The sequence below is a fragment of the Telmatherina bonti genome (assembly GCF_933228915.1).
Source record: "Telmatherina bonti genome assembly, chromosome: 22".
NCBI lineage: Eukaryota > Metazoa > Chordata > Actinopteri > Atheriniformes > Telmatherinidae > Telmatherina > Telmatherina bonti.
In genome coordinates, this window is record NC_136631.1 from 4,731,459 (window position 1) to 4,743,182 (window position 11,724).

At 52.3% G+C, this 11,724-nt stretch overlaps 1 protein-coding gene across 2 annotated transcripts; it reads left to right on the forward strand.

Moving 5' to 3' along the window:
• The first annotated feature begins 1,117 nt into the window (after nucleotides 1–1,117).
• mgst1.2 (microsomal glutathione S-transferase 1.2) lies at nucleotides 1,118–8,555 on the forward strand. Of its 2 annotated transcripts, none has more exons than XM_079261840.1 (4): nucleotides 1,118–1,181; nucleotides 1,322–1,446; nucleotides 1,559–1,650; nucleotides 8,172–8,555. In XM_079261840.1, the coding sequence occupies exons 2-4, from the start codon at nucleotides 1,330–1,332 to the stop codon at nucleotides 8,416–8,418; spliced, it is 456 nt and encodes a 151-aa protein (XP_079117966.1). In that variant the 5' UTR covers nucleotides 1,118–1,181; nucleotides 1,322–1,329; the 3' UTR covers nucleotides 8,419–8,555. The 2 variants fall into 2 exon arrangements, with proteins under 2 accessions (XP_079117966.1, XP_079117967.1); XM_079261841.1 differs by having other exon boundaries at nucleotides 1,129–1,181; nucleotides 1,325–1,446.
• Nucleotides 8,556–11,724: the final 3,169 nt, after the last annotated feature.

The window sequence follows — 11,724 nt, forward strand, 5'->3', positions numbered from 1 at the left end:
ACTAGCCACGCATCCCCCACCAAGCCACGCATCCCCCACCAAGCCACACATCCCCCACTAGCCACGCATCCCCCACTAGCCACACATCCCCCACTAGCCACGCATCCCCCACCAAGCCACACATCCCCCACTAGCCACGCATCCCCCACCAAGCCACGCATCCCCCACTAGCCACGCATCCCCCACTAGCCACACATCCCCCACTAGCCACACATCCCCCACTAGCCACGCATCCCCCACTAGCCACGCATCCCCTACTAAACACGCATCCCCCACAAGCCATGCATCCCCCACTGAGCCACACCCCCCACTAGCCACGCATCCCCCACAAGCCATGCATCCCCTACCGAGCCACACATCCCCCACGGGCCACACATCCCCCATGGGCCACACTTCCCCCAGTAGCCACGAATACCCCACTAACCACGTAACCCCCCCACAGGCCACGTATCCTCCACGGGCCACACATCCCCCCCCCCATGGACCACGTAGCATGATTCTGTCCAATGCTCCCCAACCACACGGAGGAATCTAAAACACTGAATGGAAAGACGAATCCATGTCTCATTTATTTATTTTTTTGTTTGTTTATTTGTTTATTCATTTATTTTTTCATTCATTTATATTTTTTGTTAATTTTTTATTTATTCAGGGATTTTTAATTTATTTTTATTTATTGATTTAGTTTTATTTATATGTTTATTACTTTTTCTCTTAATTTTTATTTTTATATACTTTTTTTATTAAGTGATCTTTTTATGTATTTATGTATTCATTTATTTTTAATTACTAAGTTATCTTTTTATTTATTTTTTATTATTATTAATTGATCTTTAAATGATTCATTTGTTTTTATTTATTTATTCTCATTTTGTCTGTTTTCAGGACATTTTCTGTTTTTCTATCGAAAACTGAATCAGCTTGCTGGAGGTTTGTAAACTCAGTTTGGGTTTAAGAACTGGTTTACATAGGTCTGCTGGTTGTTCTGGATGGGTTCTGGACTGGTTCTGGACGGGACCTGGACAGGTTCTGGATGGGATCTGGACAGGACGGGGAAGTCCTCAGAGTAAAACAGCAGACAGGAAGTTGTGTTGCCTTTGTTTTCCCGCCCCTCCCCCTTGTGGGAGTCGTCCTTACGCAACACATGCAGACTTGTTCCACTTCTGCAGAGTCACCGTGAGGTAAGCTGACCTTATTTTCCAGCTTTTCTCCTGTTTTGTTTGCTGAAAAGCTGAAACTGGTGGAACTTCAGCTGGACCTGATCAGGTTTAGTCCTGAGAACCGATCGGCTGACTTTAACCTGCATTCCACGTGTTTCCAGCAGCAAACATGGCCGAGCTGATGGAAAACCAGGTGTTCAGGGCCTTCACCACCTACGCTGCCATCGTGGTGCTGAAGATGGTGCTGATGGGACCCCTGACGGCGTATTTCCGCATCACCAGAGGCGTGAGTCTTCTACATGCAACCTGTGTTCTGGGTCATCCGGTTCTGGTACCATCCGGTTCCGGTACCATCTGGTTCCGGTACCATCCGGTAACGTGTCCTCTGTCCACTTTAGTCCTTCGCTAATGAGGAAGATGTTGCCAGAAAGTCTGAGGAAGAAAAGAAGAAGCTGCTGAAAGCTCATCCTGATGTGGAGCGAGTGAGAAGGTGAGACCACCTGAGACAACATGAACGCTTTGGTCATGTGACAAGTAGAAGTGATACCCCCCCCCCCCCCCCCAAGTTAATCAATATGAATCGTTTTGAACTGTTTCCATGGAAATGAGACATATTCCTAACTTCTGAAAGGCTCATGAAGTTTCCTGGAGACACCTGTCAGGAATATCGCCGGCATGACATCTGCTTCTTCAGTTGTTGTGGTCACATGACTGACCCCCCCCGACCTGATCATGTTAAAACTGCTGCAGACATTCGATTTTCTTCCAGTTTTTTAGTTTTTTCTAGAAAAAAGTGGTTTCCTGGAAAAAAGATTCAGAAGTTTCAACAACAAGATGTGAAAATCCAAACTTTAGATTAGAAACCGAAGAAGCCGCGAAGGACGCGTGTCCTGCAGACAGAAAGACAGACGCGTGTCCTGCAGACAGAAAGACAGACGCGTGTCCTGCAGACAGAAAGACAGACGCGTGTCCTGCAGACAGGAGGACAGACGCGTGTCCTGCAGACAGAAAGACAGACGCGTGTCCTGCAGACAGGAGGACAGACGCGTGTCCTGCAGACAGAAAGACAGACGCGTGTCCTGCAGACAGAAAGACAGACGCGTGTCCTGCAGACAGAAAGACAGATGCGTGTCCTGCAGACAGAAAGACAGACGCGTGTCCTGCAGACAGAAAGACAGACGCGTGTGCTGCAGACAGAAAGACAGACGCGTGTCCTGCAGACAGGAGGACAGACGCGTGTCCTGCAGACAGGAGGACAGACGCGTGTCCTGCAGACAGAAAGACAGACGCGTGTCCTGCAGACAGAAAGACAGACGCGTGTCCTGCAGACAGGAGGACAGACGCGTGTCCTGCAGACAGGAGGACAGACGCGTGTCCTGCAGACAGAAAGACAGACGCGTGTCCTGCAGACAGAAAGACAGACGCGTGTCCTGCAGACAGAAAGACAGACGCGTGTCCTGCAGACAGAAAGACAGACGCGTGTGCTGCAGACAGAAAGACAGACGCGTGTCCTGCAGACAGAAAGACAGACGCGTGTCCTGCAGACAGAAAGACAGACGCGTGTCCTGCAGACAGAAAGACAGACGCGTGTCCTGCAGACAGAAAGACAGACGTGTGTCCTGCAGACAGAAAGACAGACGCGTGTCCTGCAGACAGGAGGACAGACGCGTGTCCTGCAGACAGGAGGACAGACGCGTGTCCTGCAGACAGAAAGACAGACGCGTGTGCTGCAGACAGAAAGACAGACGCGTGTCCTGCAGACAGGAGGACAGACGCGTGTCCTGCAGACAGAAAGACAGACGCGTGTCCTGCAGACAGAAAGACAGACGCGTGTCCTGCAGACAGAAAGACAGACGCGTGTCCTGCAGACAGGAGGACAGACGCGTGTCCTGCAGACAGAAAGACAGACGCGTGTCCTGCAGACAGGAGGACAGACGCGTGTCCTGCAGACAGAAAGACAGACGCGTGTGCTGCAGACAGAAAGACAGACGCGTGTCCTGCAGACAGAAAGACAGACGCGTGTCCTGCAGACAGGAGGACAGACGCGTGTCCTGCAGACAGAAAGACAGACGCGTGTGCTGCAGACAGGAGGACAGACGCGTGTCCTGCAGACAGAAAGACAGACGCGTGTCCTGCAGACAGAAAGACAGACGTGTGTCCTGCAGACAGAAAGACAGACGCGTGTCCTGCAGACAGAAAGACAGACGCGTGTCCTGCAGACAGGAGGACAGACGCGTGTCCTGCAGACAGAAAGACAGACGCGTGTCCTGCAGACAGAAAGACAGACGCGTGTCCTGCAGACAGAAAGACAGACGTGTGTCCTGCAGACAGAAAGACAGACGCGTGTCCTGCAGACAGAAAGACAGACGCGTGTCCTGCAGACAGAAAGACAGACGCGTGTCCTGCAGACAGAAAGACAGACGCGTGTCCTGCAGACAGAAAGACAGATGCGTGTCCTGCAGACAGAAAGACAGACGCGTGTCCTGCAGACAGAAAGACAGACGCGTGTGCTGCAGACAGAAAGACAGACGCGTGTCCTGCAGACAGGAGGACAGACGCGTGTCCTGCAGACAGGAGGACAGACGCGTGTCCTGCAGACAGAAAGACAGACGCGTGTCCTGCAGACAGAAAGACAGACGCGTGTCCTGCAGACAGGAGGACAGACGCGTGTCCTGCAGACAGGAGGACAGACGCGTGTCCTGCAGACAGAAAGACAGACGCGTGTCCTGCAGACAGAAAGACAGACGCGTGTCCTGCAGACAGAAAGACAGACGCGTGTCCTGCAGACAGAAAGACAGACGCGTGTGCTGCAGACAGAAAGACAGACGCGTGTCCTGCAGACAGAAAGACAGACGCGTGTCCTGCAGACAGAAAGACAGACGCGTGTCCTGCAGACAGAAAGACAGACGCGTGTCCTGCAGACAGAAAGACAGACGTGTGTCCTGCAGACAGAAAGACAGACGCGTGTCCTGCAGACAGGAGGACAGACGCGTGTCCTGCAGACAGGAGGACAGACGCGTGTCCTGCAGACAGAAAGACAGACGCGTGTGCTGCAGACAGAAAGACAGACGCGTGTCCTGCAGACAGGAGGACAGACGCGTGTCCTGCAGACAGAAAGACAGACGCGTGTCCTGCAGACAGAAAGACAGACGCGTGTCCTGCAGACAGAAAGACAGACGCGTGTCCTGCAGACAGGAGGACAGACGCGTGTCCTGCAGACAGAAAGACAGACGCGTGTCCTGCAGACAGGAGGACAGACGCGTGTCCTGCAGACAGAAAGACAGACGCGTGTGCTGCAGACAGAAAGACAGACGCGTGTCCTGCAGACAGAAAGACAGACGCGTGTCCTGCAGACAGGAGGACAGACGCGTGTCCTGCAGACAGAAAGACAGACGCGTGTGCTGCAGACAGGAGGACAGACGCGTGTCCTGCAGACAGAAAGACAGACGCGTGTCCTGCAGACAGAAAGACAGACGTGTGTCCTGCAGACAGAAAGACAGACGCGTGTCCTGCAGACAGAAAGACAGACGCGTGTCCTGCAGACAGGAGGACAGACGCGTGTCCTGCAGACAGAAAGACAGACGCGTGTCCTGCAGACAGAAAGACAGACGCGTGTCCTGCAGACAGAAAGACAGACGTGTGTCCTGCAGACAGAAAGACAGACGCGTGTCCTGCAGACAGAAAGACAGACGCGTGTCCTGCAGACAGAAAGACAGACGCGTGTCCTGCAGACAGAAAGACAGACGCGTGTCCTGCAGACAGAAAGACAGACGCGTGTCCTGCAGACAGAAAGACAGACGTGTGTCCTGCAGACAGAAAGACAGACGCGTGTCCTGCAGACAGGAGGACAGACGCGTGTCCTGCAGACAGAAAGACAGACGCGTGTCCTGCAGACAGGAGGACAGACGCGTGTCCTGCAGACAGAAAGACAGACGCGTGTCCTGCAGACAGAAAGACAGACGCGTGTCCTGCAGACAGGAGGACAGACGTGTGTCCTGCAGACAGAAAGACAGACGCGTGTCCTGCAGACAGAAAGACAGACGCGTGTCCTGCAGACAGAAAGACAGACGCGTGTCCTGCAGACAGGAGGACAGACGCGTGTCCTGCAGACAGAAAGACAGACGCGTGTCCTGCAGACAGGAGGACAGACGCGTGTCCTGCAGACAGAAAGACAGACGCGTGTCCTGCAGACAGAAAGACAGACGCGTGTCCTGCAGACAGGTGGACAGACGTGTGTCCTGCAGACAGAAAGACAGACGCGTGTCCTGCAGACAGAAAGACAGACGCGTGTCCTGCAGACAGAAAGACAGACGCGTGTCCTGCAGACAGGTGGACAGACGTGTGTCCTGCAGACAGAAAGACAGACGCGTGTCCTGCAGACAGGAGGACAGACGCGTGTCCTGCAGACAGAAAGACAGACGCGTGTCCTGCAGACAGGAGGACAGACGCGTGTCCTGCAGACAGAAAGACAGACGCGTGTCCTGCAGACAGGAGGACAGACGCGTGTCCTGCAGACAGAAAGACAGACGCGTGTCCTGCAGACAGAAAGACAGACGCGTGTCCTGCAGACAGAAAGACAGACGTGTGTCCTGCAGACAGAAAGACAGACGCGTGTCCTGCAGACAGAAAGACAGACGCGTGTCCTGCAGACAGAAAGACAGACGCGTGTCCTGCAGACAGGAGGACAGACGCGTGTCCTGCAGACAGAAAGACAGACGCGTGTCCTGCAGACAGAAAGACAGACGTGTGTCCTGCAGACAGAAAGACAGACGCGTGTCCTGCAGACAGGAGGACAGACGTGTGTCCTGCAGACAGAAAGACAGACGCGTGTCCTGCAGACAGAAAGACAGACGTGTGTCCTGCAGACAGAAAGACAGACGCGTGTCCTGCAGACAGGAGGACAGACGCGTGTCCTGCAGACAGAAAGACAGACGCGTGTCCTGCAGACAGAAAGACAGACGCGTGTCCTGCAGACAGAAAGACAGACGCGTGTCCTGCAGACAGAAAGACAGACGTGTGTCCTGCAGACAGAAAGACAGACGCGTGTCCTGCAGACAGAAAGACAGACGCGTGTCCTGCAGACAGAAAGACAGACGCGTGTCCTGCAGACAGAAAGACAGACGCGTGTCCTGCAGACAGGAGGACAGACGCGTGTCCTGCAGACAGGAGGACAGACGCGTGTCCTGCAGACAGAAAGACAGACGCGTGTCCTGCAGACAGGAGGACAGACGCGTGTCCTGCAGACAGAAAGACAGACGCGTGTCCTGCAGACAGAAAGACAGACGCGTGTCCTGCAGACAGGAGGACAGACGTGTGTCCTGCAGACAGAAAGACAGACGCGTGTCCTGCAGACAGAAAGACAGACGCGTGTCCTGCAGACAGAAAGACAGACGCGTGTCCTGCAGACAGGAGGACAGACGCGTGTCCTGCAGACAGAAAGACAGACGCGTGTCCTGCAGACAGGAGGACAGACGCGTGTCCTGCAGACAGAAAGACAGACGCGTGTCCTGCAGACAGAAAGACAGACGCGTGTCCTGCAGACAGGTGGACAGACGTGTGTCCTGCAGACAGAAAGACAGACGCGTGTCCTGCAGACAGAAAGACAGACGCGTGTCCTGCAGACAGAAAGACAGACGCGTGTCCTGCAGACAGAAAGACAGACGTGTGTCCTGCAGACAGAAAGACAGACGCGTGTCCTGCAGACAGAAAGACAGACGCGTGTCCTGCAGACAGAAAGACAGACGCGTGTCCTGCAGACAGGAGGACAGACGCGTGTCCTGCAGACAGAAAGACAGACGCGTGTCCTGCAGACAGAAAGACAGACGTGTGTCCTGCAGACAGAAAGACAGACGCGTGTCCTGCAGACAGGAGGACAGACGTGTGTCCTGCAGACAGAAAGACAGACGCGTGTCCTGCAGACAGAAAGACAGACGTGTGTCCTGCAGACAGAAAGACAGACGCGTGTCCTGCAGACAGGAGGACAGACGCGTGTCCTGCAGACAGAAAGACAGACGCGTGTCCTGCAGACAGAAAGACAGACGCGTGTCCTGCAGACAGAAAGACAGACGCGTGTCCTGCAGACAGAAAGACAGACGTGTGTCCTGCAGACAGAAAGACAGACGCGTGTCCTGCAGACAGAAAGACAGACGCGTGTCCTGCAGACAGAAAGACAGACGCGTGTCCTGCAGACAGAAAGACAGACGCGTGTCCTGCAGACAGGAGGACAGACGCGTGTCCTGCAGACAGAAAGACAGACGCGTGTCCTGCAGACAGAAAGACAGACGTGTGTCCTGCAGACAGAAAGACAGACGCGTGTCCTGTAGACAGGAGGACAGACGCGTGTCCTGCAGACAGAAAGACAGACGCGTGTCCTGCAGACAGGAGGACAGACGCGTGTCCTGCAGACAGAAAGACAGACGCGTGTCCTGCAGACAGAAAGACAGACGCGTGTCCTGCAGACAGAAAGACAGACGCGTGTCCTGCAGACAGAAAGACAGACGCGTGTCCTGCAGACAGAAAGACAGACGCGTGTCCTGCAGACAGAAAGACAGACGCGTGTCCTGCAGACAGAAAGACAGACGCGTGTCCTGCAGACAGAAAGACAGACGCGTGTCCTGCAGACAGAAAGACAGACGCGTGTCCTGCAGACAGAAAGACAGACGCGTGTCCTGCAGACAGGAGGACAGACGCGTGTCCTGCAGACAGAAAGACAGACGCGTGTCCTGCAGACAGGAGGACAGACGCGTGTCCTGCAGACAGAAAGACAGACGCGTGTCCTGCAGACAGAAAGACAGACGCGTGTCCTGCAGACAGAAAGACAGACGCGTGTCCTGCAGACAGAAAGACAGACGCGTGTCCTGCAGACAGAAAGACAGACGCGTGTCCTGCAGACAGAAAGACAGACGCGTGTCCTGCAGACAGGAGGACAGACGCGTGTCCTGCAGACAGAAAGACAGACGCGTGGTACAGGTGGTCCGAGTGGAAGCGTATTTACCGACTTGTTCCCTGCAGGTGTCACCAGAACGACCTGGAGAACGTGGTTCCCTTCGTGTTGGTCGGCCTCCTCTACGCTCTGACCGGACCAGAACTTTCCAGCGCTCTGCTTCACTTCCGGATCTTCACCGGCTGCCGGCTCTTCCACACCGTCGCCTACATCACCGTGCTGCCGCAGCCCAGCAGGGGCTTGTCCTACATCCTGGGCATGCTGGTCATCTGCTCCATGGGGTACAGCGTGCTCAACACCGTCTTCCTCCTGTAGGAGGCGCCCTGATGACTCAGCATGTTTTCTCCTGCAGGGGGCGCTGTGCTGACTCAGCATGTTTTCTCCTGCAGGGGGCGCTGTGCTGACTCAGCATGTTTTCTCCTGCAGGGGGCGCTGTGCTGACTCAGCATGTTTTCTCCTGCAGGGGGCGCTGTGCTGACTCAGCATGTTTTCTCCTGCAGGGGGCGCTGCGCTGACTCAGCATGTTTTCTCCTGCAGGGGGCGCTGCGCTGACTCAGCATGTTTTCTCCTGCAGGGGGCGCTGCGCTGACTCAGCATGTTTTTTCCTGCAGGGGGCGCTGCGCTGACTCAGCATGTTTTCTCCTGCAGGGGGCGCTCCGCTGACTCAGCATGTTTTCTCCTGCAGGGGGCGCTGCGCTGACTCAGCATGTTTTCTCCTGCAGGGGGCGCTGCGCTGACTCAGCATGTTTTCTCCTGCAGGGGGCGCTGCGCTGACTCAGCATGTTTTCTCCTGCAGGGGGCGCTGCGCTGACTCAGCATGTTTTCTCCTGCAGGGGGCGCTGCGCTGACTCAGCATGTTTTCTCCTGCAGGGGGCGCTGCGCTGACTCAGCATGTTTTCTCCTGCAGGGGGCGCTGTGCTTACCTGTTTTGTACTCTGGCTGCAGAAGTCTGAGCCGATTATTAATCGTTAATGAAACTGGAGAAACATTTATAAATAAAGTTTTTCTCTCAGCCGTGTGATGAATTTTACTAACAGACAGAAACTAGACGTCTCGACAGTCTGACTGAAGAGCAGCGTTGGAACGGGACCAGCAGAGTCCAAGGTCCGACTGGGTCGAAACTCCAGTCAGCTGAACTTTGAGCCGGTTTAAATGGAGTTGTAAATAGTGTGCACGTTGACAATTTTGCTGACTCATGCTGAGAAACAAGTTGACCTTGTGGAGTTATTATCTCTTTGATAAGAATGATTTGGCACAAATTCCATAAAATAACCGTAAAAAGACATAAATGTTCGTATTCAGAGGAATCGTGTGAGTCTCAGAACCATCGGGTCGGATGTTATTCCCAGCAGAGGAGAAACGCCGCGTCAGGAGAAGAAATGGACATTGAGAGTATGAGGCGATGCAAGACTGGTTCAACTGCTAACAGCTCAGAAACATGACTGGTTCAACTGGTAACAGGTCAGCAACATGACTGGTTCAACTGGTAACAGCTCAGCAACATGGCTGGTTCAACTGGTAACAGGTCAGCAACATGACTGGTTCAACTGGTTACAGGTCAGCAACTTGACTGGTTTAACTGGTTACAGGTCAGTAACATGGCTGGTTTAACTGGTTACAGGTCAGAAACATGACTGGTTTAACTTCTTACAGGTCAGCAACATGACCGGTTTAACTGGTTACAGGTCGGCAACATGACTGGTTTAGCTGGTAACAGGTCAGCAACATGACTGGTTTAACTGGTAACAGCTCAGCAACATGACTGGTTTAACTGTTAACAGGTCAGCAACATGACTGATTTAACTGGTTACAGGTCGGTAACATGACTAGTTTAACTGGTAACAGGTCAGCAACATGACTGGTTTAACTGGTTACAGGTCAGCAACATGACTGGTTTAACTGGTTACAGGTTGGTAACAGGACTGGTTTAACTGGTTACAGGTCAGCAACATGACTGGTTTAACTGGTAACAGGTCAGCAACATGACTGGTTTAACTGGTTACAGGTCGGTAACATGACTGGTTTAACTGGTAACAGGTCAGCAACATGACTGGTTCAACTGGTTACAGGTCAGCAACTTGACTGGTTTAGCTGGTATCAGGTCAGCAACACGACTGGTTTAACTGGTTACAGGTCGGTAACATGACTGGTTTAACTGGTTACAGGTCAGATACATGACTGGTTTAACTGGTTACAGGTCAGAAACATGACTGGTTTAACTTCTTACAGGTCAGCAACATGACCGGTTTAACTGGTTACAGGTCGGCAACATGACTGGTTTAGCTGGTAACAGCTCAGCAACATGACTGGTTTAACTGTTAACAGGTCAGCAACATGACTGATTTAACTGGTTACAGGTCGGTAACATGACTGGTTCAACTGGTAACAGGTCAGCAACATGACTGGTTCAACTGGTTACAGGTCAGCAACTTGACTGGTTTAGCTGGTATCAGGTCAGCAACATGACTGGTTTAACTGGTTACAGGTCGGTAACATGACTGGTTTAACTGGTTACAGGTCAGATACATGACTGGTTTAACTGGTTACAGGTCAGAAACATGACTGGTTTAACTTCTTACAGGTCAGCAACATGACCGGTTTAACTGGTTACAGGTCGGCAACATGACTGGTTTAGCTGGTAACAGGTCAGCAACATGACTGGTTTAACTGGTAACAGCTCAGCAACATGACTGGTTTAACTGTTAACAGGTCAGCAACATGACTGATTTAACTGGTTACAGGTCGGTAACATGACTAGTTTAACTGGTTACAGGTCAGTAACATGACTGGTTTAACTGGTAACAGGTCAGCAACATGACCGGTTTAACTGGTTACAGCTCAGCAACATGACTGGTTTAACTGGTTACAGGTTGGTAACAGGACTGGTTTAACTGGTTACAGGTCAGCAACATGACTGGTTTAACTGGTAACAGGTCAGCAACATGACTGGTTTAACTGGTTAATGGTCAGCAACTTGACTGGTTTAGCTGGTATCAGGTCAGCAACATGACTGGTTTAACTGGTTACAGGTCGGTAACATGACTGGTTTAACTGGTTACAGGTCAGATACATGACTGGTTTAACTGGTTACAGGTCAGAAACATGACTGGTTTAACTTCTTACAGGTCAGCAACATGACTGGTTTAACTGGTTACAGGTCGGCAACATGACTGGTTTAGCTGGTAACAGGTCAGCAACATGACTGGTTTAACTGGTAACAGCTCAGCAACATGACTGGTTTAACTGTTAACAGGTCAGCAACATGACTGATTTAACTGGTTACAGGTCGGTAACATGACTAGTTTAACTGGTAACAGGTCAGCAACATGACTGGTTTAACTGGTAACAGGTCAGCAACATGACTGGTTTAACTGGTTACAGGTCAGCAACATGACTGGTTTAACTGGTTACAGGTTGGTAACAGGACTGGTTTAACTGGTTACAGGTCAGCAACATGACTGGTTTAACTGGTAACAGGTCAGCAACATGACTGGTTTAACTGGTTACAGGTCGGTAACATGACTGGTTTAACTGGTAACAGGTCAGCAACATGACCGGTTTAACTGGTTACAGGTCGGTAACATGACTGGTTTAACTGGTAACAGGTCAGCAACATGATTG

Coding starts and splice junctions, on each gene's coding strand:
- mgst1.2 (XM_079261840.1), top strand. CDS start 1,330: ATGGCCGAGCTGATGGAAAACCAGGTGTTCAGGGCCTTCACCACCTAC. Junction 1,447..1,558: donor ATTTCCGCATCACCAGAGGC/GTGAGTCTTCTA, acceptor TGTCCACTTTAG/TCCTTCGCTAATGAGGAAGA. Junction 1,651..8,171: donor GATGTGGAGCGAGTGAGAAG/GTGAGACCACCT, acceptor TGTTCCCTGCAG/GTGTCACCAGAACGACCTGG.